Source organism: Phycodurus eques, chromosome 1 (assembly GCF_024500275.1).
Source record: "Phycodurus eques isolate BA_2022a chromosome 1, UOR_Pequ_1.1, whole genome shotgun sequence".
Lineage (NCBI taxonomy): Eukaryota > Metazoa > Chordata > Actinopteri > Syngnathiformes > Syngnathidae > Phycodurus > Phycodurus eques.
The window spans coordinates 36,335,476-36,362,997 of NC_084525.1; the positions used below are offsets into that span (position 1 = coordinate 36,335,476).

Below are 27,522 nucleotides of genomic sequence, written 5' to 3' on the forward strand. Positions count from 1 at the left end.
GTGCATGTTTATTTCTGTATTTTGCACAGATGACGTGAAATTTCAAGGAAACTGAAATGTCCTGGAATGACGCTTAACTGGAAAAAAAAAAAGGAAATTGTTTCAGTTTATACGGAAGCGTATTGCTGCCAGACCAAAAAAAAAAACATGATAGTGAACTTCACTATCATGTTACAACATGATATGTTTCATGTTATAACGTGATATGTTTCACGTTCTAATGTGATAAATTACACGTTATAACGTGAATAATTTTCAAATTATAACGTGAAAAGTTTCACGTTAACATGAAACTTTTCATGTTCTAACATGAACTTAATCACGTTATAACGTGTAATTTATCACATTATAACATGAAACATATCACATTAAAACATAAGTTCTACGTTATAACGTGAAACGGATCACGTTATAACATGAAACGAAAAAAGTTTCACATTATAACATGACATTTTTCACGTTATAACATGTAATTAATCACATTATAACGTGAACCATATCACGTTATAACATGAAACGTATCACGTTATAACGTGATAGTGAACCTTTTTTTTTTTTTTGGTGTGGCAGCAATAGTTTATGTTTATCATGGCAGATTTTATTTTGTATTTGTATTTTCAAGCGGAAGCTCGTGTTGATCCAGTTCCGCTTTCCAGACTCGCGGAGTTTCTGTCAGCGGCACTGCAGTATAAGTACACTGTACACACATACAGTAGGCGACTTTCGTCAGGACTGGCGAGCGCACTCGCAGTAACGCCCCTCGGCCAGGCGAGCACATGCGATGTGCTCGCAACTTCACTTGACCGACGCAGAGAGAAAGAGAACGCGATGTGCGCGCATTTTGTTCACAGCGTGACGGCGAGCTGTGCACGTTTGGTCCCCGTGCAGGACGCCCGACTGTCGGCGTCGCTCACCTGCGGTCGGGACTTCTCCTAACGGGAGTGCCCTGCCCAAGCCCAAACGGAGCCGCAGCATGCCAGGCGCGCGGCAGGAGGATTACGCCTCGCTCGTTTCCGCGGAGTGACTTGTCCACAATGGAGGAGAAGTTCAGTAGACTCATCTTCATCCCCATCGCGGCCGTGCTGTGCTTCGTGATCACCTACCAGTACGTGTGCCCCGCGGAGAGCAACACCTGCTACTTCTTACGTGAAGAGAGCGGCCTTTTCGAACAACATGCGTCCGTCCACACCGAGCAGCAGCTGGACGAGGACCTCAGCGCCAAAACGGGGTTCAGATTTAACTTCACGGAGCGGGACCTGGAAAGACACGTGGACTTTGACATCCGAGGAGATGACGTGATGGTGTTCCTGCACATCCAGAAGACCGGAGGAACCACGTTCGGTCGCCACCTGGTTAAGAACATCCAGCTGGAGCAGCCCTGCGAGTGCACGCCCGGCCAGAGGAAATGCACGTGTCACCGGCCCGGTAAAAGCGAGTCGTGGCTCTTTTCCCGTTTCTCCACCGGCTGGAGTTGCGGCTTGCACGCCGACTGGACCGAGCTAACGAGCTGCGTTCCCGTGGTGATGAATAAGCGGGACAAAAAGAGTTCCCAAAAGAAAAAAAGGTACATATTCAATTTGATTCCGTTCGTTTCAAATGGCATTCGGCACATCGCAGCATCCGAATCTGGATCAGCAGCACTCAAATTCATGGTTAGGGTCGTTCTGCTTGCATGCATGATTTGGTCACTAACTTGACCCCACGCCCCCGCAGATATTCAGGAACATCTGGAAATAGATTCTCGTTGAAACCATCCTCAGCCCTTAAGCAGATCAGTACCATTTTTTTGTATTCTATAAAAGGCACAACATCCTTGCCAGAGACATTAAAAAAGTTCTGATGCAACTGCTTAGTATTTCATGAACTGATTTAATTATTACATTAAAAAAATCCATTTGTTGTTTAGGATGATGTCTGAACTAGAACAGGAAAAGTCACATCAAATGTATTTATTAGCAAGTTGAAAAAAAACATACGTTGCCCAAACCAGTGTACTAATGAAAATATAATGATATAAAAAACAAGACACAGAAAACAACCTAAATGTCAATCTGTTTTACAAAAGGTCCAGTGTTTGTCACATCCTATTGTAAAGGGGGAGATCTAGTTTGCGCATACAGTATCCGTGATCTCGAAGAAGTGTGAGAAATACGAAGGTGATAATCCATTTGAACACTCAAGCATAATAAAATGTTACACAGTAATAAACTTTCAAAGGACAGGGGAGGAAAAAGCGACCTGATCCTGCGTATGCTTACTGTTAACACGCAGTGTATAAATAAATGTTACACTGATGGAGCACATGCATATTCATGACCTGCAAATGCGTATACTGACACATTACACATGCTTTCGAGCTGTTTAAGCCACATATATCGGCGACCCCCCCGATCGACCGGAGGTGCGCACAGTGCGAAATGCTATTTAGAAAATACTGTCAACCAAAATCTCCCCTAGCATCCGTTGACGATCGGTCAGGGAGGCGCAATCGATGGCCGTCGCACGGGGCCTTTAAAAACTTTGTTCTGTTCGACTGAACGACTGTAATTCTCAGTAAATAGCCATCAGAGTACAAAGAGACCACAGTGGCGTCTTAAAAAGTCCACTGTGACACAGTAAAATTGTTCTGGCATAAAAGGGATAGAAATCTTCCTTTCTGCTAGACCTAACAACAAAACAGGACAACAACAACAACAACAAAAAAAACAAAAAATCATCCGTTCACAATCGGTCAGGGAGGCGCAATCGATGGCCGTCACACAGGGCCCCATTCGGTCCAGGACCGCCTATGCGTTGCCCAGATTGTCTGCAGGCCTCCAGGCAAATTGTTCGCGAAGGCAGCTCATCCGCAGGTCTGTTTCAATTTGCGGTAATTACAGAAGCCAGAGAGTTAAGCCGTGCCAAGCAAATCGCTTAAGCAGGCTGGGTGCTCTGAGGTGTGCCGTCTGCGTGTTAAAGGTTCAGAAAGCAAATCTCCATATGTTCCTAAGAGTGTTAAAGAGGGGCGACAAAGGAGGTCAGTGCTTTCAAGAATACTTCCTTTCAAGAGTCCATTAACCAACCTTCAGGCGCCCATTAGATTGAATTTGAGGTTCTTTGAATCAAGACAGAATCAACACTCCATCAGTCAATACATGTCCATTTGACATAATGGACTCCAGAAAATTTGCACTGGTTTACGCTGCCACTTTATGTTCTCTAAATGGCAGTTGCCTCACTAAATGGCCAGCCTGGGAATTGCTCAAGGAAAAATCAGTATTCTTTAGTTTTAATGGCACTGCCTGCAGTATTGCAATCCGCTCATTATTATCTGGAATATTACAGTATTTGTGACCCTTGATTCTTTGAGTGTTTGAGAAAGGAAGGTAAGGTAAGGTAACTGGTATCTGTGATTCCAACCATAATGCCAGTAGTATTCGTATATTATATGAACTGTACCTTACGTATATTTGACATTGTGCTGTACTTGTGTGATCTCAATCTCACCATCCCTGTTGTAGTTTATCTTAATGGATTTTGGTGGGGCTGAGGTCAGGGATCTTAAGCTCTTCCACACTTATAGAGCTTAAGCTTTTGTGCACAGGACAGTCGCACAGTTATGCAGAAACAGTACGATAAAAAGAAAAGATAAGATTTTGGTTAAACCAAAGGGTTTTCCTTGATGGATGAATGCTTGATTAAAAGGTGTGTCACAATATTTTTGTCCAAGCGATGTAGGTTAGGTTGGTGGAAACACCATTTTAAAAGCAAATTTAATAAGATCACTCCACTGAGTGAACCCCAAATGTTCGTTTCGATTATTTTTAAAATAACAGGTATTTTCAAATTAATTTTCGGATTTTCACAATTAATCTGCTTTGCGTAACATTTTGTTTCCTTACAAGGGACCAAGTGAGTTTACGAGTCAAGAGCGCATAGTGGAAACTGGCTGGATGACAGTTCCTACTTGCCATCAACTGCTCAAGATAGCATATGTTGTTCTGTATTGCTCTGCCCTCTGAAACAGACATTTGAGTGCAGTTCTTATTCATTGCTGCTTTGGAGAGAGTTTACAGCTTATGTTGTGGTTAGTCACCTTCTGTGGGTAGATAGGTATACAGCACCTGACAACAGTGTATTTTGGGAAGACAAGGTACAGGCACAGGTACTTCTCAGAAGTCTATGGAAGTTTATCTGTGCCATCAGATTTTGAATCTGAATGACTCACACAGAATTTTGTTACCATCAAAATACTCAATGTACTTTTCAGATTGAAAAAGTCGACATTTTCAGCTGCAAATTCAACATTCAGCTGCAAATTCAACATTCAGTGTCAAATATTCAACGTATTTAGTTGCAAATTCAACATTCAGTGTATATTTCAACATTCAACATACGTTGTCTGGTTCAATTTATGTTGCCCAATTCAACATTCAGTTGCAAATTCAGTTGGAAATTTAACATTCAGTGTATTTTTTCCCAGAACGTCACTATTCAGTTAACCCTTGGTAAATTAGAATTTGTTGGGTATTTTAAATGTTTTTATTTTTTTTATCCATCATTTATTGTTATTTAAATATTCATTTTTAGTGAAAACTCTTCACATCTTGTTTGTTGAAAAGTAATGGAATATAAATAAAGGTTATTCCCTAACATGAGGAATAATCATGATTAATAATCATGATTACAATATTGATCAAAATAATCAGATTATAATTTTCGCCATAATCGTGCAGCCCTAGTAACAAGCATAACTAGAGCTAATGTCATGCTAGTTTGAGGCCGAACTTTTGTTTTCTTTATGGCTAGTCTCTTTGGACAAAAGTTAAATACATGTTTGTCATTTATACATTCATACCAGAAAAAATATGCAATGTACTTTTCAACGTCAAAAAGTCAACATATGCACCACCAATTCAACATTCCGCTACAAATTCAAGATTCAGTGTCAAATATTCACTGTATTCAGTTGCAAATGCCACATTCGGTGTATAGTTCAACATACTTCAACTTGCGTTGCCCAATTCAACGTTCAGTCTTAAATTCAGTTGCAAATTCAACATTCAGTGTATTTTTTCCAAAATCGTCACTTCCGGAGTGTGATCAATTCATCCATCCATCCATCCATCCATCCATTTTCTGAGCCGCTTCTCCTCACTAGGGCCGCGGGCGTGCTGGAGCCTATCCCAGCTGTCATCGGGCAGGAGGCGGGGTACACCCTGAACTGGTTGCCAGCCAATCGCAGGGCACATAGAAACAAACAATCAGTCGCACTCACAGTCACACCTACGGGCAATTTAGAGTCTCCAATTAATGCATGTTTTTGGGATGTGGGAGGAAACCGGAGTGCCCGGAGAAAACCCACGCAGGCACGGGGAGAACATGCAAACTCCACACAGGCGGGGCCGGGGATTGAACCCGACTCCTCAGAACTGTGAGGCTGACGCTCTAACCAGTCGGCAACCGTGCCGCCGTGATCAATTCAGAAAGGCAGAAATTTCTGACTACCCCTGAGTTGGCTTTCAAAGATGGCTGCCCCGAGTGTAAAAGTAAGTAGAAGCTCCTGTAATAATCTAAGTTTTTGTCATACTAAATTGGCCATATACATTAGTATTGTAGTAGTATTGTTCGACGAATGTATACATACACACACACGCACGCACACACACACACACACACACACACACACACGCACACGCACACACACACACACACACACACATGTATTATTGCTGGCGTGCAAAATACCTTTTTCATTATGTGAGCTGCAATGCAGCCTGTCCTAAGAACGGCTAACATTAGCCCGATGGCATGTTGATTTCATTTATGTTTTTGCGACCTGTTTATGTGGAGGATGTTTAAAAGTAAAGTACTATGTAGCAGTGAATTACCTCTGGACTAGCGATGCACATTCTGACTGTTGTTTTTACTTATCAATCATTTATCCATGACCATAGCATATCTTTAGTCATCTGGTTATAACAGACATTTTTCATTCCAAAATATTTGTGATGCAAACATTAACTGAGGGAAATACAGCATAGCTGTAATGTAAAGGTTTCCCCCCTCCAGTCTATGTGGACAACAATACTGGCCTGTATTTGAATCCACACAGAGGACACTGTCCTGGTCCCTTTGTTCTAGAGAACACACGATGCTGCTACGAACGACATCAGCGTGACTGCATGCACCACTATAGCAAACCTGGTTATGGCTGAGGACAGTAACATCACGACAGGTTAGAAATAAATAATAAAAGTAACAAAAGTGATGTCTATAATACAATGTATGATAGCCATATGTATTGTATTGTAGAGAGCTTGGAGGAGAATGCTCCCTGCGCCCTCAGCCCTTCACTATCTCCTGCCATGCCTGCAAACGAAGGCTTTAATAGGGATCAGACGCTGTACCTTATTGACCTGAGGGAATCATGATGTCGTCTTCCCGGTGGTTGGCACGTCTGCGAGGGTGTAAGTAAGAGCAGAGACGAGACCAGAGAAGCTTGGACCTTCAGGTGTCACTCTGCCTCTTGGCCCAGCACCCACACCTAACCTTCAACGGGAATAAGATGACACCCTCCAATTCCTCCTTGAGTCTGAGGAGGCCTTTCAGAGGAACCACAAAGAGTTGTTGGCTCAACTGAAGTAAAGCCAGCAAGGGTTTGAGACCCTGATGGATTGACTGATAGATCAACTGTAAGAGTTAAATTAATGACACTTTTCTTATAGTTTTTGCATTTTATGTTTACACTTATTACTTATTGCTGGGGGAAATTTTTTTTGCCCAATTTGGATCTTTGTTGCGTTTTTTTAATATTTGAATATTTGGTCCGGGTGCTCCGGTTTCCTCTCACATTCCAAAAACATCCATGGTAGGTTTATTGAAGACTCTAAATTGCCCGTAGGTGTGAATGTGAGTGTGAATGGTTGTTTGTTTGTGCCCTGCGATTGGCTGGCATCCAATTCAGGGTGTACCCCGCCTCTCGCCAGAGGTCAGCTGAGATGGGCGCCAGCACACCTGTGACCCTAGTAAGGATAAGCGGTTCAGAAAATGGATGTTCTACTTGAATAATTAATTCTCCTCACTAAGGTCGCGTGCGTGCTGGAGCCTATCCCAGCTATCATCGGGCAGGAGGCGTGGTACACCCTGAACTTGTTTCCAGCCAATCGCAGGGCACATACAAACAAACAACCATTCTCACTCACTTTCACACCTACGGGCAATTTAGAGTCTCCAATTCATGCATGTTTTTGGAATGTGGGAGGAAACCGGAGGGCCCGGAGAAAACCCACGCAGGCACGGGGAGAACATGCAAACTCCACACAGGCGGGGCCGGGGATTGAACCCCGCCCCTCAGAACTGTGAGCCTGACGCTCTAACCAGTCGTCTACCGTGCCGCCTACTTGAATAATTAAAAAAAATAAAATAAACAATTGAGTAAAACATCTATTGGCAGGGGTGGCATGGTGGACGACTGGTTAGCACATCTTCCTCACAGTTCTGAGGACCGGGTGGAGTTTGCATGTTCTCCCCATGCCTGCGTGGGTTTTGTTTTTAACAACTTCGGCTTCAAACAAGCATGTCATCAACCCTAGTTATGCTCGATCGTAGGGCTGCACGATTATGGCGAAAATAATAATCACGATTATTTTGATGACCAGCTCTACACCCTCGGCAGGGTCCTCGAGGGTGCATGCAAGTTCGCCCAACCAGTCTACATGTGTTTTGTGGACTAGGAGAAGGCGTTCGACCGTGTCCCTCGGGGAGTCCTGTCGGGGGTGCTTCGGGAGTATGGGGTACCGAACCCCCTGATACGGGTTGTTCGGTCCCTGTACGACCGGTGTCAGAGTTTGGCCCGCATTGCCGGCAGTAAGTCGGACTCGTTTCCGGTGAGGGTTGGACTCTGCCAAGGCTGCCCTTTGTCACCGATTCTGTTCATAACTTTTATGAACAGAATTTCTAGACGCAGCCGAGGCATAGAGGGGGTCCGGTTTGGTGGCCTCAGAATTGAATTGTATCTTGGGGGTCTTGTTCACGAGTGAGGGAAGAATGGAACGAGAGATCGACAGGCGGATCGGTGCAGCGTCTGCAGTGATGCAGACTTTGTGGTAAAGAAGGAGTTTAGCCGAAAAGCGAAGCTCTCAATTTACCGGTCGATCTACGTTCCTACCCTCACCTATGGTCACGAGCTGTGGGTCGTGACCGAAAGAACGAGATCCAGGATACAAGCGGCCGAAATGAGTTTCCCTCCGCATTTTGTCCGGGCTCGCCCTTAGAGATAAGTTGAGAAGCTCGGTCAACCGGCAGGAGCTCAGAGTAGAGCCGCTGCTCCCCCACATTGAGAGGAGCCAGATGAGGTGGCTGGGGCATCTGATTCGGCTGCCTCCCAGATGTCTCCATGGTGAGGTGTTCCGGGCACGTCCCACCGGAAGGAGACCCCGGGGACGACCTAGGACACACTGGAAAGACTACGTCTCTCGGCTGGCCTAGGAACGCCTCGGGATCTCCCCTGAAGAGCTGGATGAAGTGGCTGGGGAGAGAGAAGTCTGGGCGTCCCTGCTAAAGCTACTGCCCCCGTAACCCGACCTCGGATAAGCGGTAGAAAATGGATTGAGGGATGGATTATTTTGATCAATATTGTAATCACGATTATTAATCAAGATTATTTCTTATGTTAAGGAATTTTTTTAATTGTTATTGTATTACTTTTTAACAAACAACGTGAAGAGTTTTCAGTACAAAATTAATCTTTAAATAACAATAAATGATGGCTAATAACACAAAAAGTGTACAGAAGAAATTCAAATTCACCAACGGCTAACTGAATAAATATACTATTACAGAGTGCAATCACGAATTGCAACGCAATGGAAGCAAATGCAGTTTATGATTATTTTAGCATTTTTTAACCTAATTTTGTTTTGAGCCAAAAATCGATTGTAATTCATCCAAATTATTCCTGGAGGAGTCACTGATGGCGTAGTGGTACACTCGCCTGACTTTGGTGCAGGCAGCATGGGTTCAGTTCACACTCAGTGACGGTGTAAATGTGAGTGCGAATGGTTGTCCGAAAATACCTGCGACTGACTGGCGACCAGTTCAGGGTGTAGTCCGCCTTTCGCCCGAAGTGAGCTGGGATAGGCTCCAGCGTCCCGCGACCCTAACCAGGATAAGCGGTGTTGAAAATGGATGGATATTCCTGGAGGTCTGTAAGGATTTGTATTAGGTTATTGTGTTAAATTACACAAAAAAAATACAAATGAAAAAAAAAGATCTATTAGACCTGCATAGAGTGACTAACATGTACTCAGTATAAAAGTGTCAATTTCAGTTCCAAAAACACCTCGGTTTTGTCATATGAGTGTCCAGAAAAGGCCCCTCTGACAACTACTTCTGTTTGACCCAGTTTTGTATCCGCTTTGTCCATATTTGGCTCAAACCGCCCCCTTTCTTCTGATTGGTTGCCTCTGTGTAGAAGAACCACTTGTGAGAGCACACGTTTTATGTTGACAGTGCTGGCTCGGTAGTGGTGAGGGAGGCGGAGATCTTCGCTAGTGACGTAGATAAGTTCGAATGACCTGATTGCAACCATCTTGGCAGAAAAACGTATGGAACTCAGGAATGCATGGACAATTTAATTCATATTTCACGTTTACTGAGGCACCATAGAGCCAATAATAAAATATAGGACATTTAAGGAGGAAGTGGGGTGAGTTTGATGTTGTTTTTTTTAATAGTTAAAGCTCACACGAATCATACCTCTCGGGCTTTGTGACACTGAGCTGTGTCTTGAGTCATTGTAAGAAATGTAAGATATTCAGAGGATCTTGGTAATCTCTCCACTCCTTAGGAGGATTAGAATTTATCATACAAGGGAGGAAGGGGGAGATTAAATCCACAAAGCTAGTCGAATAAATTGAAGTTCACAGTCTTTATTTTAGTATTATTATTTTTACTAACTTTTGGAATGGACATATTCTCCATTGACACAGTAACATGAGCTATATTAGATGTGGATAGTTATGAGCTACTGTATAATAGATTTTCAAAGCTGCAGTACAATATGCACCTCATTCCAGCAGCCTTTCTGTCACTTTTCTAATGGTGGGATTTTCTTTGTCTTGACTGCAGTCCCTCATGTGGTCAACTAGTTCTTGCCAAAGCAAAAATCATTACACTCATATGTACCGTAATTTCTCATGTATAATGCACATTTTTTCCCCATAAAAATTGTCAAAAGTCAATAGTGCGCATTATACGTAAGTATAGGAGCAAATGGAAAAAAACTTTCAGTTTTATAAATGTATGGCGGCATCTCGTGGTTATGAAAAAGCTGTACACTTTCATTCTAAAATGCCACCACCACCTAGTGGTTATAAAAAAAGTGTAGCCTCCACTTTCATTCCAATATGATAGGGGTACGTATGACTGCATATATGTACAGTTGTGCTCATAAATTGGCAGAATTTGTGAAATATTGTTTTTTTAATATTGTTCGACTGATGACTGAACAACAACCATCATTAATTTCTTTATGGTTATGTTTTGTTGAATAAAAATGCTTTTCTGAAATGTTTGACCGTTTAATTTTAATCCCATTAAAATAAAATAAAATGTGTTTCGCCTGGTCCTTCATGTTTTCTTGAAAGAATTGTACCCATCTTACAAATTCTGCCTGGGTAATCAAACATATGAGCACAACTGTGTGTTTTCTCATATACTTAATAAAAGTAGGGCTGTGAATTTCAAAATAAGAGCAAGTAAATTAAAAAAAAGGATTACGTGTTCAAATAAAGCGCTTAACTTCATAATAATTATTTGAAAAAACTAACAAAATACAGAAAATACTAAATGTTTTCATCATATTGGAAGAAGCAAAATCATGCATTGTAAAAATGCATTATACATAGGTAGAAGCGTTTTCCAGACTTTTTAGGTCAATTTTGGGGGTGTGTATTATACATGGGTGTGCATTATACGGTACACGCTAGAGCAATGAACGAATAAATGGCAATTCGGATTCACTCACGAGTCCGCTTGAAAGAACCAAATCCCAAATCATGAATTTCGCATTCGAAACAAATCAAATTCGAATGAAAACAAATCAGTTTTGTTTACTTGCGCTGCCATTTTCATTTAATGAAATGAATATGCGCAGTTGTAGCCACAGTTGTAACCGATCACATTGATCACAAGGGATCCTGGTTAAATTAAGATATCCATCCATCCATTCATTTTCTGAGCCGTTTCTCCTCACTAGGGTCACGGGCGTGCTGGAGCCTATCCCAGCTATCATCGGGCAGGAGGCGGGGTACACCCTGAACTGGTTGCCAGCCAATCGCAGGGCACATACAAACAAACAACCATTCGCACTCACATTCACTCCTACGGGCAATTTAGAGTCTCCAATGCATGCATGTTTTTGGGATGTGGGAGGAAACTGGAGTGCCCGGAGAAAACCCACGCAGCACGGGGAGAAACATGCAAACTCCACACAGGCGGGACTGCGACCCACCAAAAATGCGACCAGGACTTAACCAGGGGGCTACAGATAATTTTCAAATAATCAAATTAGATTTTTCATTTGTTGGAAAGTCATTTCTTTCTTTCGGAATAGTACAAATAATTCGATTGTGATTCGCTCGTCATTCGTTACGTCAATGTGAATGGCGATTGGAGATTTAAACGGCGAGTCTGAGCTCGAGTACATCCCCAGACAGCCCTTCTGTTCCTTGGAAGCCTTTCCTTTTTTCTCTTCCATCTGGTCCAAAATAGCACCTCGTATATGACAAGAATGAAGAGCGTCTCTCCCTTCATTGCACACCATGGGTGGTGTTTCAAAGTGGAATGAGGGCTATTCATTTAGAAAGTTCACTGAAAGAGTGTGTGGCTGTGTGGTTGTTCCTCACTATTAGTTGTTTAGGTTCTCTCTGCTTGCTATAATGTGGAACCTTTAAGGTCAATCTAATCTCCTCTTTGTTGAACATTCACAAACATTTTGCATTGGAAATATTATTTTCCAGGATCACAACAGCCATCACAAACCCCTTATAAGCAATTTTATACTTATTTTAACTGTCGCACAACTATAAAATAAAATTAAGACACAAAAACACAAATCAAAAAGGAGAGTTGTGTTTCAGAGACACCTCATGCATCTTTTTACAGTATGTCACATTTTCATGTCATACAAGTGTAAAAAGATGATAACCTCGTAAAATGTGAAAACAACAAAATACCCTGCCTCAACTATGCATCTAGTGAAGTTTGAGTCTCACTGCTTTGAATGCAAATGTATCCTTTACCAAATGTCCTTTTTTTTGTCATTGTTTTCATGCTCTTCTTCTCTTAACAGCAAACCTTTTTAATTGCAAGCCAAAGATAAGTAACCCATGCAGATAATTATTTGTTCCTCGGTGACGTGAAGTCCCGTGAGGTACGCTGAGGTCCTACACCAACCAAAGCCAGAATTAAAAGCCCTTTCTGACCTAAACAAAAAAAAAAAAGGATCAGTAGTTTCACTATTTAAATAGTAAAAACTATTCTTACATATTTTGGCTATCTATTAAGGAACATTTTGGAGTTACTATCCCTGCAGGTGGCATGACGGATGAGGGGTTAGCACATCTGTATCACGGTTCTGACTCCTGAGGTTTGGGGTTTGAATGCAGCCTCCAGTATTTCTGTATGGAATTTGCATGTTCTCTGCGTCCTTGCATGGGTTTTTAATTATTACACAATATACTTATTTTATGTATCAACCAGCAGCTTTAACAAGTTTCCCTTGTTACTGGAGAGAGCATATTGTAATATACTAAGTGTTTCTTTTTTTCTCATGTCAGTCACAAATTTTTCCCACGGCGCCATCCCTTTTCAAATCTGTGCGCAAGCACATCTTCACCACTTTTGCTCTTAAGTGTGCGAGTAATCAACACTCTGAGTTAATGTGAAGTCTACATCTTGTCTTTTCAAGTCACTTCTTCTCCCATTATCGTAGGTAGCAAGAGTGTGTTTACCAAATGGCAAAGCTTACATGAAGCATCGCATTTGACTTTCCATTTGAAGAGGATAAGCTAAATGAGTTTAGGTCAAGGCTTTCAGTGTGAGTTGCTTGGTGTCCTTGATGCAATGGTGAGTGAATTAACAAGGCAAATATTGATCTTTTGCTGTTAGTTGCCCTTGCTGTTTTTTAAAGGGAGTTCACATGGTGAGAGGGAGGCAGTTGTGACAGAGGGAAAGGCCGATGCATTGTGTAACCCTTTCACCAATGCCTCGCTAAAATAAACAGTTTATAAGGTATCAAATAAATCTTAAATACCCTAAAATATGTTTTAAATGGTGAAAGAGGGATTTTTCTTTTCCATGTAGGAGAGCATACTGTATGTACAGTGGGAGGAAAAAGTATGTGAACCCTTGGATTTAATAACTGGTTGACCTTCCTTACACAGCATTAACCTCAACCAAACTTGTTGTCAACAGATTTGTCAACAGAGATGTTGGCATGTGCCAGTGATTTCTGTAAATCTTCAGCTGACGCTCTAGGTTTCCTTTTCTTTTTTTTTAATCTCATTGAGCTGTGCTGTGCTCATGCAGTCATCGTTACAGGACAGCCACTCCTTAGAAGAGAAGCAACAGTGCTGAACCTCCTCCATTTATTGTCAATTTGTCTAACAATGGACTGATGAACATCAAGACTTTTTGAGATACTTTTGTAACCTTTTCCAGCTTTGCACAAGTCAACAATTCTTCATCATAGGTCTTCTTTTGACCGAGACTTAGTACACATCTGGTAACTCTTCTAAACTGGTGTTTTCTATTGGTCAGAGCAGATTTAAGCCACACCTCCGATCCTGACTCATTGATTGGACTCCAGGTTGGCTCACACTTGACTCTAATTATCTCTTGGAGAATCCGTAGCCTAGAGGTTCACTTACTTTTCCCTCTGTCCTTTAAATGTTTACATGGTATTTTCAATAAAAAAAATTAAATACAAATTGTTTCAGTGGTATTAGTTTAAGCAGACTCTGTTTATTCTTGTGATTTAGATAATGATCAGACCACATTTTATAACCAATTTATGCGTAAATGTTAGAAATTCTAAAGGGTTGACATATTTTTTGCTTTGATATACAGTACTTCACCTTGTGTCGGATGAATTCTGACAAAACCACCGTATGTTAATATATGCACATTTGATTAATAATTTGTTACATTTTCGGTAAATATCGTTGTCATAAAAGTAACTCAACCTTTGTTGTGTGCTTCAGACTCCTGCAGTAAAGCAGATAGCAATAGTACAAGCCTTATTTAACTTGTTCTAAAGATACATATTATGGAAAATGTATTACTTATGAACAAAAGGTTTGCTCTCCGGAGTGCCTGCCCAGCCAGTGCTGCCAGGAACTGTCTTAAATTTGAAAATCTAAAATGTAGTATGTCCTTCATTCCCTGCCAAACTGTATTTGTGGACAAGCTAACATTATTGAATTATTTGTTCGACTTCAGTGAGGCAATGTTTTGTGAAGTCAAGCGCAGAGAAGATTTTCAGTTTGGTTGTGGCATTTGGTTGTCTGTTGTCTCTTGGCTCACAAAGCATGTTTGCTGGAATGCTTTCTTCTCTTACTCACCAATGCAGGACCTGTTGACTGACGTTTGTTTTCATGATGTCTTCAAACATTATTCACTTTTCCATCCGTGTGTCATCTCCTCAAATGTTTGTGCAATATAAAAAATCAAATTGGCGCAATACTCAACCAAACGTGACTATCAATAAACTGTACCTAAGTCAAATACTTGAGTGTATTAAGGTTTACAGTTCACTAACCATAAATATAAAATATAATCTATAAACATATTTTACAGTATGTTCCTGCTCTATGCTGTTGTTTTGTATGTCTTCACCTTCGACTATTCCTGCTGCAGTTTGTCCAGGTAAATCGTAAATAGCACTGCACTTCCAGGTTTACAATTTGTTTCATTACTGTTGTTTCATATTATGATTGTGGGATGGTGTTGTGTTGATATCGATGGTGACAGTATAAGATGGTAATATAAACTACTGTCAGGACAGCATCCAGTCAAGGAGTCGAGTTTGGGTCGGCGGGGCCGGCAGGGCCGGCCGTCGCGGCGACTGGTCATGCTGGAAGCCTCCAATGAGCCACAGAGGGCAACGTAAAAAAAAGCCTAAAAAAGTATTGATGTCCAATGTCTTATTGGTGGGGCTAATATTTTGAAGTTGGCACCCACTGTGCGCCGGTGATATCCGGCGTGTTGCCGTGGTGTTTATGAACAATTGTTGTAGTAGCCGACTTGACATCGACTTTTTGACATGCGGCAGAGGTCATGATGGTTTGAACCCAAACTTGACAGAATATTGTTCAAACCATCATTTAATCAACCATGGTTCTGCTAGATGTTGCAGCATACACAGGGAGCCCAATATCCAGATTTCCGTGTTTGGTCATGTGACGTTCGCGAGGGCACTTGTGACCTTAATTCCAGTCAACAGCAGAGGGTGATATTGCCCAACATGGCTGACCCTGAAATAGGTAAAACATTGATAAATGTATCTGTTTAGTTCTTGTTACGGCGGCACGGTGGACGACTGGTTAGCACATCTGCCTCACAGTTCTGAGGACCTGGGTTCAAATCTGCTCTCGCCTGTGTGGAGTTTGCATGTTGTCCCTGTGCCTGCATGGGTTTTCTCCGGGTACTCCGGTTTCTTCCCACTTTCCAAAAATGTGCATGGTAGGTTAAACGAAGACTCTAAATTGTCAGTAGGTGCGAATGTGAGTGTGAATGGTTTTGTCTATATGTGCCCTATAATTGGCCCCAAAGCATGATGTTTCCACCCCCATGCTTCACAGTAGGTATGGTGTTCTTTGGATGCAACTTAGCATTCATTCTCATCCAAACACGACAAGTTGAGTTTTTACCAAAAAGTTCTATTTTGGTTTCATCTGGACCATATGACATTCTTCTTCTGGACCATCCAAATTCTCTGGAGCAAACTTCAGATGGGCCTGGACATGTACTGGCTTAAGTAGGGGGACACGTCTGGCACTGCAGGATTTGAGTCCCTGGTGGCGTAGTGTGTTACTGATGGTAGCCTTTGTTACTTTGGTCCCAGCTCTCTGCAGGTCATTCACTAGGTCCCTCGTGTGCTTCTGGGATCTTTGCTCACCGTTCTTGTGATCATTTTGACCCCACGGGGTGAGATCTTGCGTGGAGTGGTCTTGTATGTCTGTATGTACAAGGGGAGTGAGCATTTGGTAAGTCGGGAGTCGGGGGGTGCCATAAAGAAGGGAAAAGTAAGTACCATAGAGAAAGCAAAAGAAAACAAGGGCAATGTCCCATGTCAGTGAGTGGAGGGTGCAATAGGAAGTGTGTGATTCCCTTTCTTATCCCCTAAACAAATCCATCCATCCATCCATCCATTTTCTGAGCCGCTTCTCCTCACTAGAGTCGCGGGCGTGCTGGAGCCCATCCCAGCTGTCATCGGGCAGGAGGCAGGGTACACCCTGAACTGGTTGCCAGCCAATCGCATTTAGAGTCTCCAATTAATGCATGTTTTCGGGATGTGGGAGGAAACCCACGCAGGCACGGGGAGAACATGCAAACTCCACACAGGCGGGGGACGGGGATTGAACCCGGGTCCTCAGAACTGTGAGGCTGACACTCTAACCAGTCGGCCACCGCGCCGCCCCTAAACAAATCACTAAATGTTTTTTCTACACAATATACGAAATATTAGAGCAAACCTGGAAGTAATTTATTAGAAGAGCCAAGGGGTGACTTTGGAATCGCGAAACAGTTGACCATCTACGTATAGTTTGTCCACAACCAGTGAGGCGTGTTTTCCTTGTTGCCGGTAAGTCTTCATTAGTGGGTGCAGGACTTTTGTGTCGCTCGTTGATTCAGGATTTTCAGCGCTGTCGACATGACGTTTTTTACTTGAGCCTCTGGATTATCAGGTGTACTCTCGGAAATGCCGGCAAAAATGAGGTTATCCCGCATGCTTCTTGACTGTAAGTCCAGCATTGCTTCTTTGATTTTTTTTGTTTACTTTCTTGAGAACCTCTCCCTTGGTTGTCATCACTTTCATGGCTGAGTGAAGTTTGGCATTGTCTTCTTTTAGCTGTCTGAATTGCTGGTTTTGAGCTCCTTTATCTCCTGGTGTAATAGATCGAGACGTGATAGCTTCTTGTCAATAGAGGAGAGGACTTGAATATGGGCGTCGGGTGAGCTGGGTAGTAGATCTTCAATGCTAGAGGACAAGTTAGCCTTCCGTCTTTTCAGCGGGTTGCGGCAGTCGTCATGGTGGGATCCGCTAGCTTGCATGACAAAGCGATCAAAAGATCCGTCTTCGAGTGGCTCTACGATGGTATCTTGGCGTCAGCGGGGATTGGGAAAAAAGTAATCAATAATAATCAGCCCCGCAATAAGAGGGAAAAAAAAAAAAAAAGTAGATGGGGAGTAAATTCAATCTCAGGGTTACTAATCTGATCTTTATATTTAACTCTGTAGCATGTATTTTGAGTAACTAGCGTATCAATAAATCATGTGTAACTACACACTTGCTGTACCAGAGGTGTGGATTCCAGTCACGACTTGGACTCCAGTCATGAATTTGATGACTTTAGACTCGGCAGTATATTAAAGACTCTACTTGGATTTGAACAGTAATGACTCGTGACTTCACTTGGACTTGAAGCCATTGACTTGAAAAGACTTTCTACTTTACCATAACCAAAGCAATGAGAAACAAATAACTGGTAGTAATCTCTTTCTATAACAATATTTGCAACATACTGTTTTATGTCAAGAAAAATGATAAGCGACAACGTATCGCTGACTGTGTTATTAGGACGAACGCCCTACACCATTATTGCTGATGTGTAATTAGTTCTTATCATTTTTAAACAGTTAACACCCTGTCTAGCAAAGGAATTGACCAAGAGGTCAGGTTTCATAAAAAAAAAAGTACAACAATAAGTATGACAACTAAATAAGGTATACATTCCAAGAACCAGTGTTAACATACACAGATATGATGACATTTAAAGTAACAATAAGGACGTTAATTATTGCAACACCCAAACAAAAACATCTACAGCTGACGTTACGTATGCTTATTGTCGTAGCATTAGCAGCTAGCTTTGTGAGTGATGCCGCAAATAGTTTACACGGCGGGCTGGACGTGCTCTCTCTGGGATTCCTTTACATTACCGTCTGGTTTAGTCAGTGTAGTGTTCTCAATAATCTGTCTTGTATTTCTTTTTTAATTCACTTTAATTACTGATCGATCAGCATACAGCTAGCATCTATTCGACATAAAACTACGTTCTTCTTCGTGTCCTTTTCTTCACCTCTTTTTTTGACATAATATTTTTACATAGTGCATCCTTCTGTTCCAATTAAAATACCACAGTTTATATGTTATATGATTGGCTGGCGACCAGTCCATGGTGTACCCCGCCTCTTGCCCGAAGATATCTGAAACAGGCTCCAGCACGCCCGCGACTCTAATGAGGATAAGCGGTACGGAAGATGAATGAATGAATGACCAAGATGACAAACTTGTGTTCCTCTTTTTTTAAATTAATGCCTTATCTATTTGATACTTACGGGAAATACCAAGTTTAAACTGAAATCTATTTATATTTGTGTTTGAAATTGCCTCACTAGAAATGTTTGTAGACAAGGAAATGCAGTTTCCTGCTGTATGCATTTGTATGTATGAATTTAAGAAAAATACTGTTGATTATCTAAAAGAGGAAACCAATTGGTCGTTCATTATTAACTGAAATGTCTCATAGTCTCTTGTGTATTCATAATTGCTCTTCAACCAAGCAAAAATATATTTTATCCTTATACTTGTGTAGTGGACATGCTCCCCGCAAACTGAGGTGACGCAGTGACTCCCCACCGTTTGATGAACGGTTTGATCCTTCGAAGCCGCCCTGCTGTGAAACTCCCACAACAATACGCCGAGTGGACCCTAAAGTAATTAGCACGTCCCCTCGAAATCTTGGTTTACAATCATCAAAGAGTCTTTTCTTCGTTTGCACTCACAAAAGCCAAAAGGGACCGATCGACGATGGAATGCAAATACAGCAACAACCATCCATCCATTTTCAACACCGCTTATCCTTGTTAGGGTCGCGGGGCGCTGGAGCCTATACCAGCTCACTTCGGGCGAAAGGCGGACTACACCCTGAACTGGTCGCCAGTCTGTCACAGGGCACATATAGACACGGACAACGATCCGCACTCACACAGCAACAACCAATCAACTTAATATTCAAACGTGCACGCAAGGCGCCACCCCGTTTGAGAGTACTGCAACCTGTGAACTCTCATCTGATGTTTAACCAAGGATAATGTCTGTTTCGATATTTCATGAACTCTGCAGAAATATTCCAAATGTATGCCTTGATGTCTGTGTCAGTGTCAACTTTAGCGCAATTGCGAGATTTTGAGAATTGTTTGTCTTGATTTGACTCCAAACAGCATGAAATGTGATTTGAATCATAAGCAATTGATTTGCCAAAACTAAAATATAAACAGTCAGTCCGATTTGCTTGACCTCTGAGTAAAGGGAGTACCAAATTGAGATTATTTTATATTAATGTATGATTCTAAACCTATTTTCTCAAATTTGTAGACAAGATTCAAGCTGATGGTTGTGGTCTCCTCCAGGGTTCTCCGTCCCTGTTGCACACGCCCCACCACCGGGGTAATTAACTCTTAACTCCGCCTTTTGGCTCTCGTGCGTTTTTGCTCTTTCTTGTTTTTTTTAGCTCTGGCTTCTGAGCTCTTGCTGGGCTGGCCTTGGTCACCCCTCCCCCCTTCCCGTTCTTTGATCGGGCACACGGCTTGGTAACCGCAGGCCTTGGGGATGGAGCTCCCCAGCCTCCGTGGACCCCCGCTGCTACGCCTCCTGAACTGTTGCTGTTCGGCTTCCAGCCAAGTGTGAGTTCTCCGAACGAGTGGATCCCGGAAAGCAGGCGGGGAGAGAGACGGTCATATTCTTCCAAGGAGGCGTGACGACCAACCAGTTTTCGTCTTCTGCCTCTTTTGTTTCTTGTTCTATTTTTCTACATCTTTTTCACCTTCAACCAAATCTCTCTCCTTGCTTCCTGAGACGCGCCTAGAGAGAGACCACCACCCACCAGCTTGAATCTAAGCTCATGAGTAGACACGGCAAGCGTTTGCCAGACTGTACGATATTAGTGCCTAATAATTTCGGGGAAATTACTAGTTTCAGACTAAATCTCAACCTCTCTCTCTCTCTCTCTCTCTCTCTCTCTCTCTCTCTCTCTCACTCTCTCACTCTCGCTCTCTCTCTCTCTGTCTCTCTCTCTGTCTCGCATCCCGAATGGAGGCGTTAAATGCTTTCGTCCAACACACGATGTTCTATTTCCCTTTTCGTACGCCTATTTTCCTTTTTTTTTGCCATTATTAGTGTTATTTTCTTTCTTTAGTTAGACCCCCTTTGTGTGTTTCCCTCTAGGTTCCTTGTAGATGTCATTAAATATACCATAAAATTCCACTCTTGGTTGTATTTTGTGTGTGTTCTGAGTTTAAGCCTCTGTCATCTAGAACTAAAAATTTCATAAAGTGTAGCAACCTTCAGAATACGAGACTGATAAAAAGGTTTCTTGTCACTTTCCCTAAATTTTATACATATAAAAAGTGATGTGGTGCCCCTTTACAAAACAGATTAGTTAGATTTTAACGATGAAACTTAAAATGTAAGTTTCATCGTTAAATTAAAATTTTAAGTTTAAAACGCGTAGGCGTCGCTTCTGGGTTATTCTTTTCTCCTAAATTAATTAATTTTTTAGTGAAACAATATACGCTACACTTGATTATTCCAATAGAATTGTCAGTAGAATATTCATCCATCCATTTTCTGAGCCACTTCTCCTCACTAGGGTCGCGGGCGTGCGGAGCCTATCCCAGCTATCATCGGGCAGGAGGCGGGGTACACCCTGAACTGGTTGCCAACCAATCGCAGGGCACATACAAACAAACAACCAGTCACACTCACAGTCACAGTCACACCTATGGGCAATTTAGAGTCTCCAATTAATGCATGTCTTTGGGATGTGGAAGGAAACCGGAGTGCCCGGAGAAAACCCACGCAGACACGGGGAGAACATGCAAATTCCACACAGGCGAGGCCGGGGATTGAACCCGACTCCTCAGAACTGTGAGGCTGACGCTCTAACCAGTCGGCCACCGTGCCGCCGTCAGTAGAATACTCCATTACTAATTACAGCACGACTGGATGCACATTTTTATTTGTGACAGGTCTGTTGAATGTCGCTTCAGAAATAAAGTGAGGTAAAACTAAGTCATAGCATACCATTTTCATAGAACAACTGAAAACGTACTATCGATCTGTTTGAAGGGGCAATAAACCAAGCCCCCCCTTGACGATGGTCTTTGAAATCGCAAAAGGTTTGGTCAACCCCCTAGGTTTATAAAAGTTCAATGCACTTGTTTATCAAATTTCTTTTTGGTTTTAAAATATATTAAATATACAGTGGGTACGGAAAGTATTCAGACCACCTTAAATCTTTCACTCTTTGTTATATTTCAGCGGCACGGTGGCCGACTGGTTAGAGCATCCGCCTCACAGTTCTGAGGACCGGGGTTCAATCCCCGGCCCCACCTGTGTGGAGTTTGCATGTTCTCCCCGTGCCTGCATGGGTTTTCTCCGGGCACTCCGGTTTCCTCCCACATCCAAAAAGATGCATGGTAGGTTAACTGGCAACTTTAAATTGCTCATAGGTGTGAATGTGAGTGTGAATGGTTGTTTGTTTGTATGTGCCCTGCGACTGGCTGGCAACCAGTTCAGGGTGTACCCCGCCTCCTGCCCGATGATAGCTGGGATAGGCTCCAGCATGCCCGCGACCCTAGTGAGGAGAAGCGGCTCAGAAAATGGATGGATGGATGTTATATTGCAGCCATTTGCTAAAATCATTTAAGTTAATTATTTTCATCATTAATGTACATACAGCACCACATATTGACAGAAAAAAACGGAATTGTGCAGACATCATTGAAAAAATACATAAATGGTTGCCTATGGTGTGGAAGCCTGTGGAGAGATAGTTCCCCCCCCCCCCCCCCCCCCCCTCCCACCCCATTAAAACTATTTAGGAACTGTTAAGAGAATTGATAAGGAATTAGATTGATAAGCAGAATTGTCAATGGCATTGATATTGATAAAGTCTTATGAATTCCCACCCCTACTCATCATCTTGCACCCTTCTATACACAAATTAAAAGCAGATTCCAATATTTTACCTCTCCAGTAAAGGTATCCAAATAAGGTAACATCACCACTTAAAGTATGGCAGTTTAGTTGTACTCCACTGAAACCTAAAATCACAATATCAGAGGCTAAGTGACTCTCCGTAGTGTGTTTTTATGTTTTTATGTCTCAAAGTATTTACTGGAACGGCTCCAACTACCAGAGACAATTTCCTCGTGTGTTTTTGACATATTTGGCAATAAAGAGGATTCTGATTCTGATTCAAACATACTATACAGACTATACTATACATACTATCCAAATTAATATTTAATATTACAACCCCAATTCCAATGAAGTTGAGTCATTGTGTTAAACATAAAAACAATACAATGATTTGCAAATCATGTTCAACCTATATTTAATTGAATACACTACAAAGACAAGATATTTGATGTTCAAACTGATAAACTTTATTGTTTTTAGCAAATAATCATTAACTTGGAATTTTATGGCTGCAACACGTTCCAAAAAAGTTGGGACAGGTGGCAAAAAAGACTGAGAAAGTTGAGGAATGCTCATCAAACACCCGTTTGGAACATCCCACAGGTGAACAGGCTAATTGGGAACAGGTAGGGGTCATGATTGGGTCCAAAAGGAGCTTCCCTGAATTTCTTCCTGTCATTCACAAGCAAAGATCGTAAGTGCATCTTGAAACTCTAGTATGCAACGCAAAAGCCATTTATCAACAACACCCAGAAACGCCACCGACTTCTCTGGGCCCGAGCTCATCTAAGATGGACTGATGCAAAGTGGAAAAGTGTTATGTGGTCTGACGTGTCCACATTGCAAATTGTTTTTGGAAATTGTGGACGTCGTGTCCTCCGGGCCAAAGAGCAAAAGGACCATCTGGACTGTTATGGACACAAAGTTCAAAAGCCAGCATCTGTGATGGTATGGGGCTGTCTTATTGCCAATGGCATGGGTAACTTACACATCTGTGAAGCCACCATTAATGCTGAAAGGTACATACAGGTTTTGGAGAAACATATGCTGCCATCCAAGCAACGTATTTTTCATGGACGCCCCTGCTTATTTCAGCCAGACAATGCCAAACCACATTCTGCACGTGTTACAACAGCGTGGCTTCGTAGTAAAAGAGTCAAGCAAGAATGGGAAAAGAATTCCACCTACAAAGCTTCAACAATTGGCGTCCTCAGTTCCCAAACGGGCGGGACGGTGGCCGACTGGTTCGAGCGTCAGCCTCACAGTTCTGAGGAGCGGGGTTCAATCCCCGGTCCCGCCTGTGTGGTGTTTGCATGTTCTCCCCGTGCCTTTCCTCCCACATCCCAAAAACATGCATTAATTGGAGACTCTAAATTGCCCGTAGGTGTGACTGTGAGTGCAAATGGTTGTTTGTTTGTATGTGCCCTGCGATTGGCTGCCAACCAGTTCAGGGTGTACCCCGCCTCCTGCCCGATGATAGCTGGGATAGGCTCCAGCACGCCCGCGACCCTAGTGAGGAGAAGCGGTTCAGAAAATGGATGGATGGATGGAGTTCCCAAAAGTTTATTAAATGTTGTTAAAAGTAAAGGTGATGTAACACAGTGGTAAACATGACCCTGTCCCAGCTTTTTTGGAACATGTTGCAGCCATAAAATTCTAAGTTAATGATTATTTGCTAAAAACAATAAAGTTTATCAGTTAGAATATTAAATATCTTGTCTTTGTAGTGTATTCAATTAAATATAGGTTGAACATGATTTGCAAATCATTGTATTCTGTTTTTATTTACGTTTAACACAATGTCCCAACTTCATTGGAATTGGGGTTGTAATATTAAAGCAATACCTCTTACAACTCCATGAATTTCCCCCTGTACTTTTGGGTCAGTGAGTGTACAACATATGGCAGCTGATTTGAATATTTTGTTTGACATCAATTCCTAAATTGGGGACATTTTATCGTACGGCAGTTATAGATCCTGCAGGACTGAACATCTTACTGAAAGATCACACATTTGAACTCTTTAGATTAGAATGAAATAAAGCGTAAATTCGGAATTCTGTGTTTTTTTTGTTTTTTTTTGCTGTCGGCCACATTGTGATTTGTATTTCCACAAGGAAGACCATCACCATCATATACTTCTGAACCTGAAGTACTTTGTTTTGCTTTTGCCTGAAAGCTCACGAGAAGTAATCTGCAATGACATGAAATAACGCGCAATTTTTCATTTGGTTTCTGCCACTGACAACCAGAAGGTCACCTGATCTTTGTGTACAATTTCTATTTCCTTTTTAACTATGTTTGTAAAAATACTGAAAGCTGACTGCTTGCTTCACCTTAGCGGTTCTTTGGTAATCACTCAACTCAAATGAATAATGGAGGCTGAGTTAAAAAATTATATAGCTTTGCAGAGTTCATCTTTTGTGGAGAGGAACTCTGGAGATTGTGTGATCGGATGAAGAAAATGACAAAAAACCTGCACTGGCTATCCAACTTCTTTGCCAGCTTATAGAAACACTACTTCACATTGCGTTACTCCTCAACACACTCACTAGGGCTGTAATGATACACTAAGGTTCCGGTTTGATAAGTATCAAGATTTCTGATCCACAGTCCGAGAGACAATTCGATTTTTTGAAGGGAGGTGGGAGAAAAAAAAAGAGATTATGATTATGATCTAACACTGAAGTAATTTTCTGCCAATGCCGTCCAAAGATGTCATTCAGAATCGAGCTATTCCCTGCCAATGCCGTCTAAAGACGGATGGAAACAATGGAGACACTTCCATGCTCTTCAACCCCAAAAAAAGGAAAAAAAACAGTTAACTGTTGCTTGACAGCCACACACCTAATATTATCTACTTTGTCTTCCCTGCAGGAATTTCTACTACATCACCATGCTACGTGACCCTGTGTCACGCTACCTCAGTGAGTGGAAGCATGTACAGCGTGGCGCCACCTGGAAAACCGCCATCCACATGTGTGACGGCCGCCCACCCACTCAGGACGAACTTCCAGCCTGCTACAGCGGTGAAGACTGGACTGGTGTTACCCTGACAGACTTCATGAATTGCCCCTCCAACCTAGCCAACAACCGCCAAGTGCGCATGCTCGCTGACCTCAGCCTTGTAGGCTGCTACAACATGTCCATGAATGAGCTGGAACGAGGCCGTGTGCTGCTTGCCAGCGCAAAGGCCAACCTGCGTAACATGGCCTTCTACGGTCTGACAGAGTACCAACGAAAGACACAACACTTATTCGAACGGACGTTCAACCTGCGCTTCATTCGTCCCTTCACCCAAATCAATAGCACACGCGCTGCCGGTGTGGGAATCAACAAGAAAGTGCAATGGCTCATCGAAGGGCTGAATGCCCTTGATGTGGAGCTCTATGAGTACGCTAAGGAGCTTTTCCTGCAGCGCTACCAGTACAACCGCCAAAAGCAGCATCAAGAGGAGCGTCTCCGGCGGCGGCGGGAGAGGCAGCGTCTGCATAGGACCTACCTGGCAGAGTTGCTGAGATTAGGAGGAGACGAGGAGGAGGACATGAAGGTGCTTGGCACTACCGATGACTATAACAGTCAGGTGGCACTATGGTGAGGAGGACACAACAGAGACCAAACTGACTGCTGTTCTGCTCTCCTTACTTTGCTGTCACTCTGCCAAATTCTGTCATCCCCTAGTACTTGGTTGGGTGGCCGAAAGGTGTCTTAATAGTTATGATGGATGTATTTGGAACATTTTGTATGTGATTGTTTCTTAAGGCTATTTTTGGCACTGCAGTTGTAAAAATTTATTTGATTTCACGAGCAAAGCAAAATGTCTTATATATTTGGCTAAAGTTTAATGTCTGCAAAAAACGATGCAGCAGTTTTGTAAAAGTCTTTGAATAATAAATGGGCTTTCAGGATCTTCTGTGTTATGTTCTAGCGCTGTGTCGACCAGTAAAATATTGTGCTTACTTTGTGGCTAGGTCAGAAAATCAAGGCACAAAGTTGGCTGTCATCTTTCTTTTTTCTCCTATTCATTGACCTCCACTAATGAGAAGCAATCAAGGCTGTTCCTTAGCGGAAATTGTGTCAATAAAAAATTACAGCATTCTGTGGTGTAAATTTGTTCTTGATATTTTTTTTTTTTTTTTGCTGGTACATGTGATTTCTGTCCTCAACATATAGAAACACTCGGCCAGTCTGGTAAAATAGCTACATACCTGCAAGAATAATAACAACGGATCCCTCAAAATAACTACATTGGGAGTACAAATAAAATTATCTTATGGGGCAGACTAATTTCCTTACATTATCATCCTGATACTAGAACACTGGGGCTGTGACAAACATCCATCAGCACTCACATTCACACCTATGGACAATTTAGTGTCTCTCTTTCGAAAACCTATGCAAGCACAGGGAGAAGATGCAAACAAGATCTGAACCCATGACCTATTTACTGTGAGGTACATACGCTAACCTCTCCCTGTCATAAGGTTCAATTTACAGTAGTCATGTATAGATGTTTGAGGCTGATGGCCACACATTAAGACATGAACCCCAGATTATGACAGTTTACCTCTATGAGTGTCACATAACATAACGATGCCGTTTTGTTTCCTATTTTGCAGCAACATCACCCTGCTGTACTTTTAGAACAATTCTTGCCCTTTACGTGTATATTCTATCCAGATTAAATTTAATATACAGTATACTGTAGCTCATTGGCCACACGGAGCTAAATCCATCCATCCATCCATTTTCTGTACCGCTTCTCCTCACTAGGTTTCGCGGGCGTGCTGGAGCCTATCCCAGCTATCATCGGGCAGGAGGCGGGGTGCACCCTGAACTGGTTGCCAGCCAATCGCAGGGCACATACAAACAAACAACCATTCGGCACTCACAGTCACACCTACGGGCAATTTAGAGTCTCCAATTCACGCATGTTTTTGGGATGTGGGAGTAAACCGGACTGCACGGAGAAAACCCATGCAGGCACGGGGAGAACATGCAAACTCCACACAGGCGGGGCCGGGGATTGAACCAGGGTCCTCAGAACTGTGAGGCTGACGCTCTAACCAGTCGTCCACCGTGCCGCCCGGAGCTAAATCATTATCTTAAAAACTGTAAAAATTACTGCAAATGACTAGACAGGTAAATAACACTGGGATAAATGACAATTGTCAATGGGCGGCAAGGTGGACGACGAGTTAGCACATTTTCCTCACAGTTCTGAGGAACCGGGTTCAAATGCAGCCTCGTCTGTGTGAGTTTGCCTGTTC

The 27,522-nt window shown here is 42.4% G+C and overlaps 1 protein-coding gene across 1 annotated transcript; it reads left to right on the forward strand.

Annotated features, from left to right (window-relative positions):
• Positions 1-844: 844 nt before the first annotated feature.
• On the forward strand, positions 845-26,351 carry LOC133409920 (heparan-sulfate 6-O-sulfotransferase 3-B-like). Its single transcript, XM_061690521.1, has 2 exons — positions 845-1,564; positions 25,130-26,351. The coding sequence occupies exons 1-2, from the start codon at positions 1,035-1,037 to the stop codon at positions 25,848-25,850; spliced, it is 1,251 nt and encodes a 416-aa protein (XP_061546505.1). The 5' UTR covers positions 845-1,034; the 3' UTR covers positions 25,851-26,351.
• Positions 26,352-27,522: the final 1,171 nt, after the last annotated feature.

Excerpts from the sequence above, each read along its gene's own strand:
- LOC133409920 (XM_061690521.1), top strand. The coding sequence starts at position 1,035 with ATGGAGGAGAAGTTCAGTAGACTCATCTTCATCCCCATCGCGGCCGTG. Across the intron at positions 1,565-25,129 it reads AGTTCCCAAAAGAAAAAAAG|GAATTTCTACTACATCACCA; the intron begins GTACATATTCAA and ends TCTTCCCTGCAG.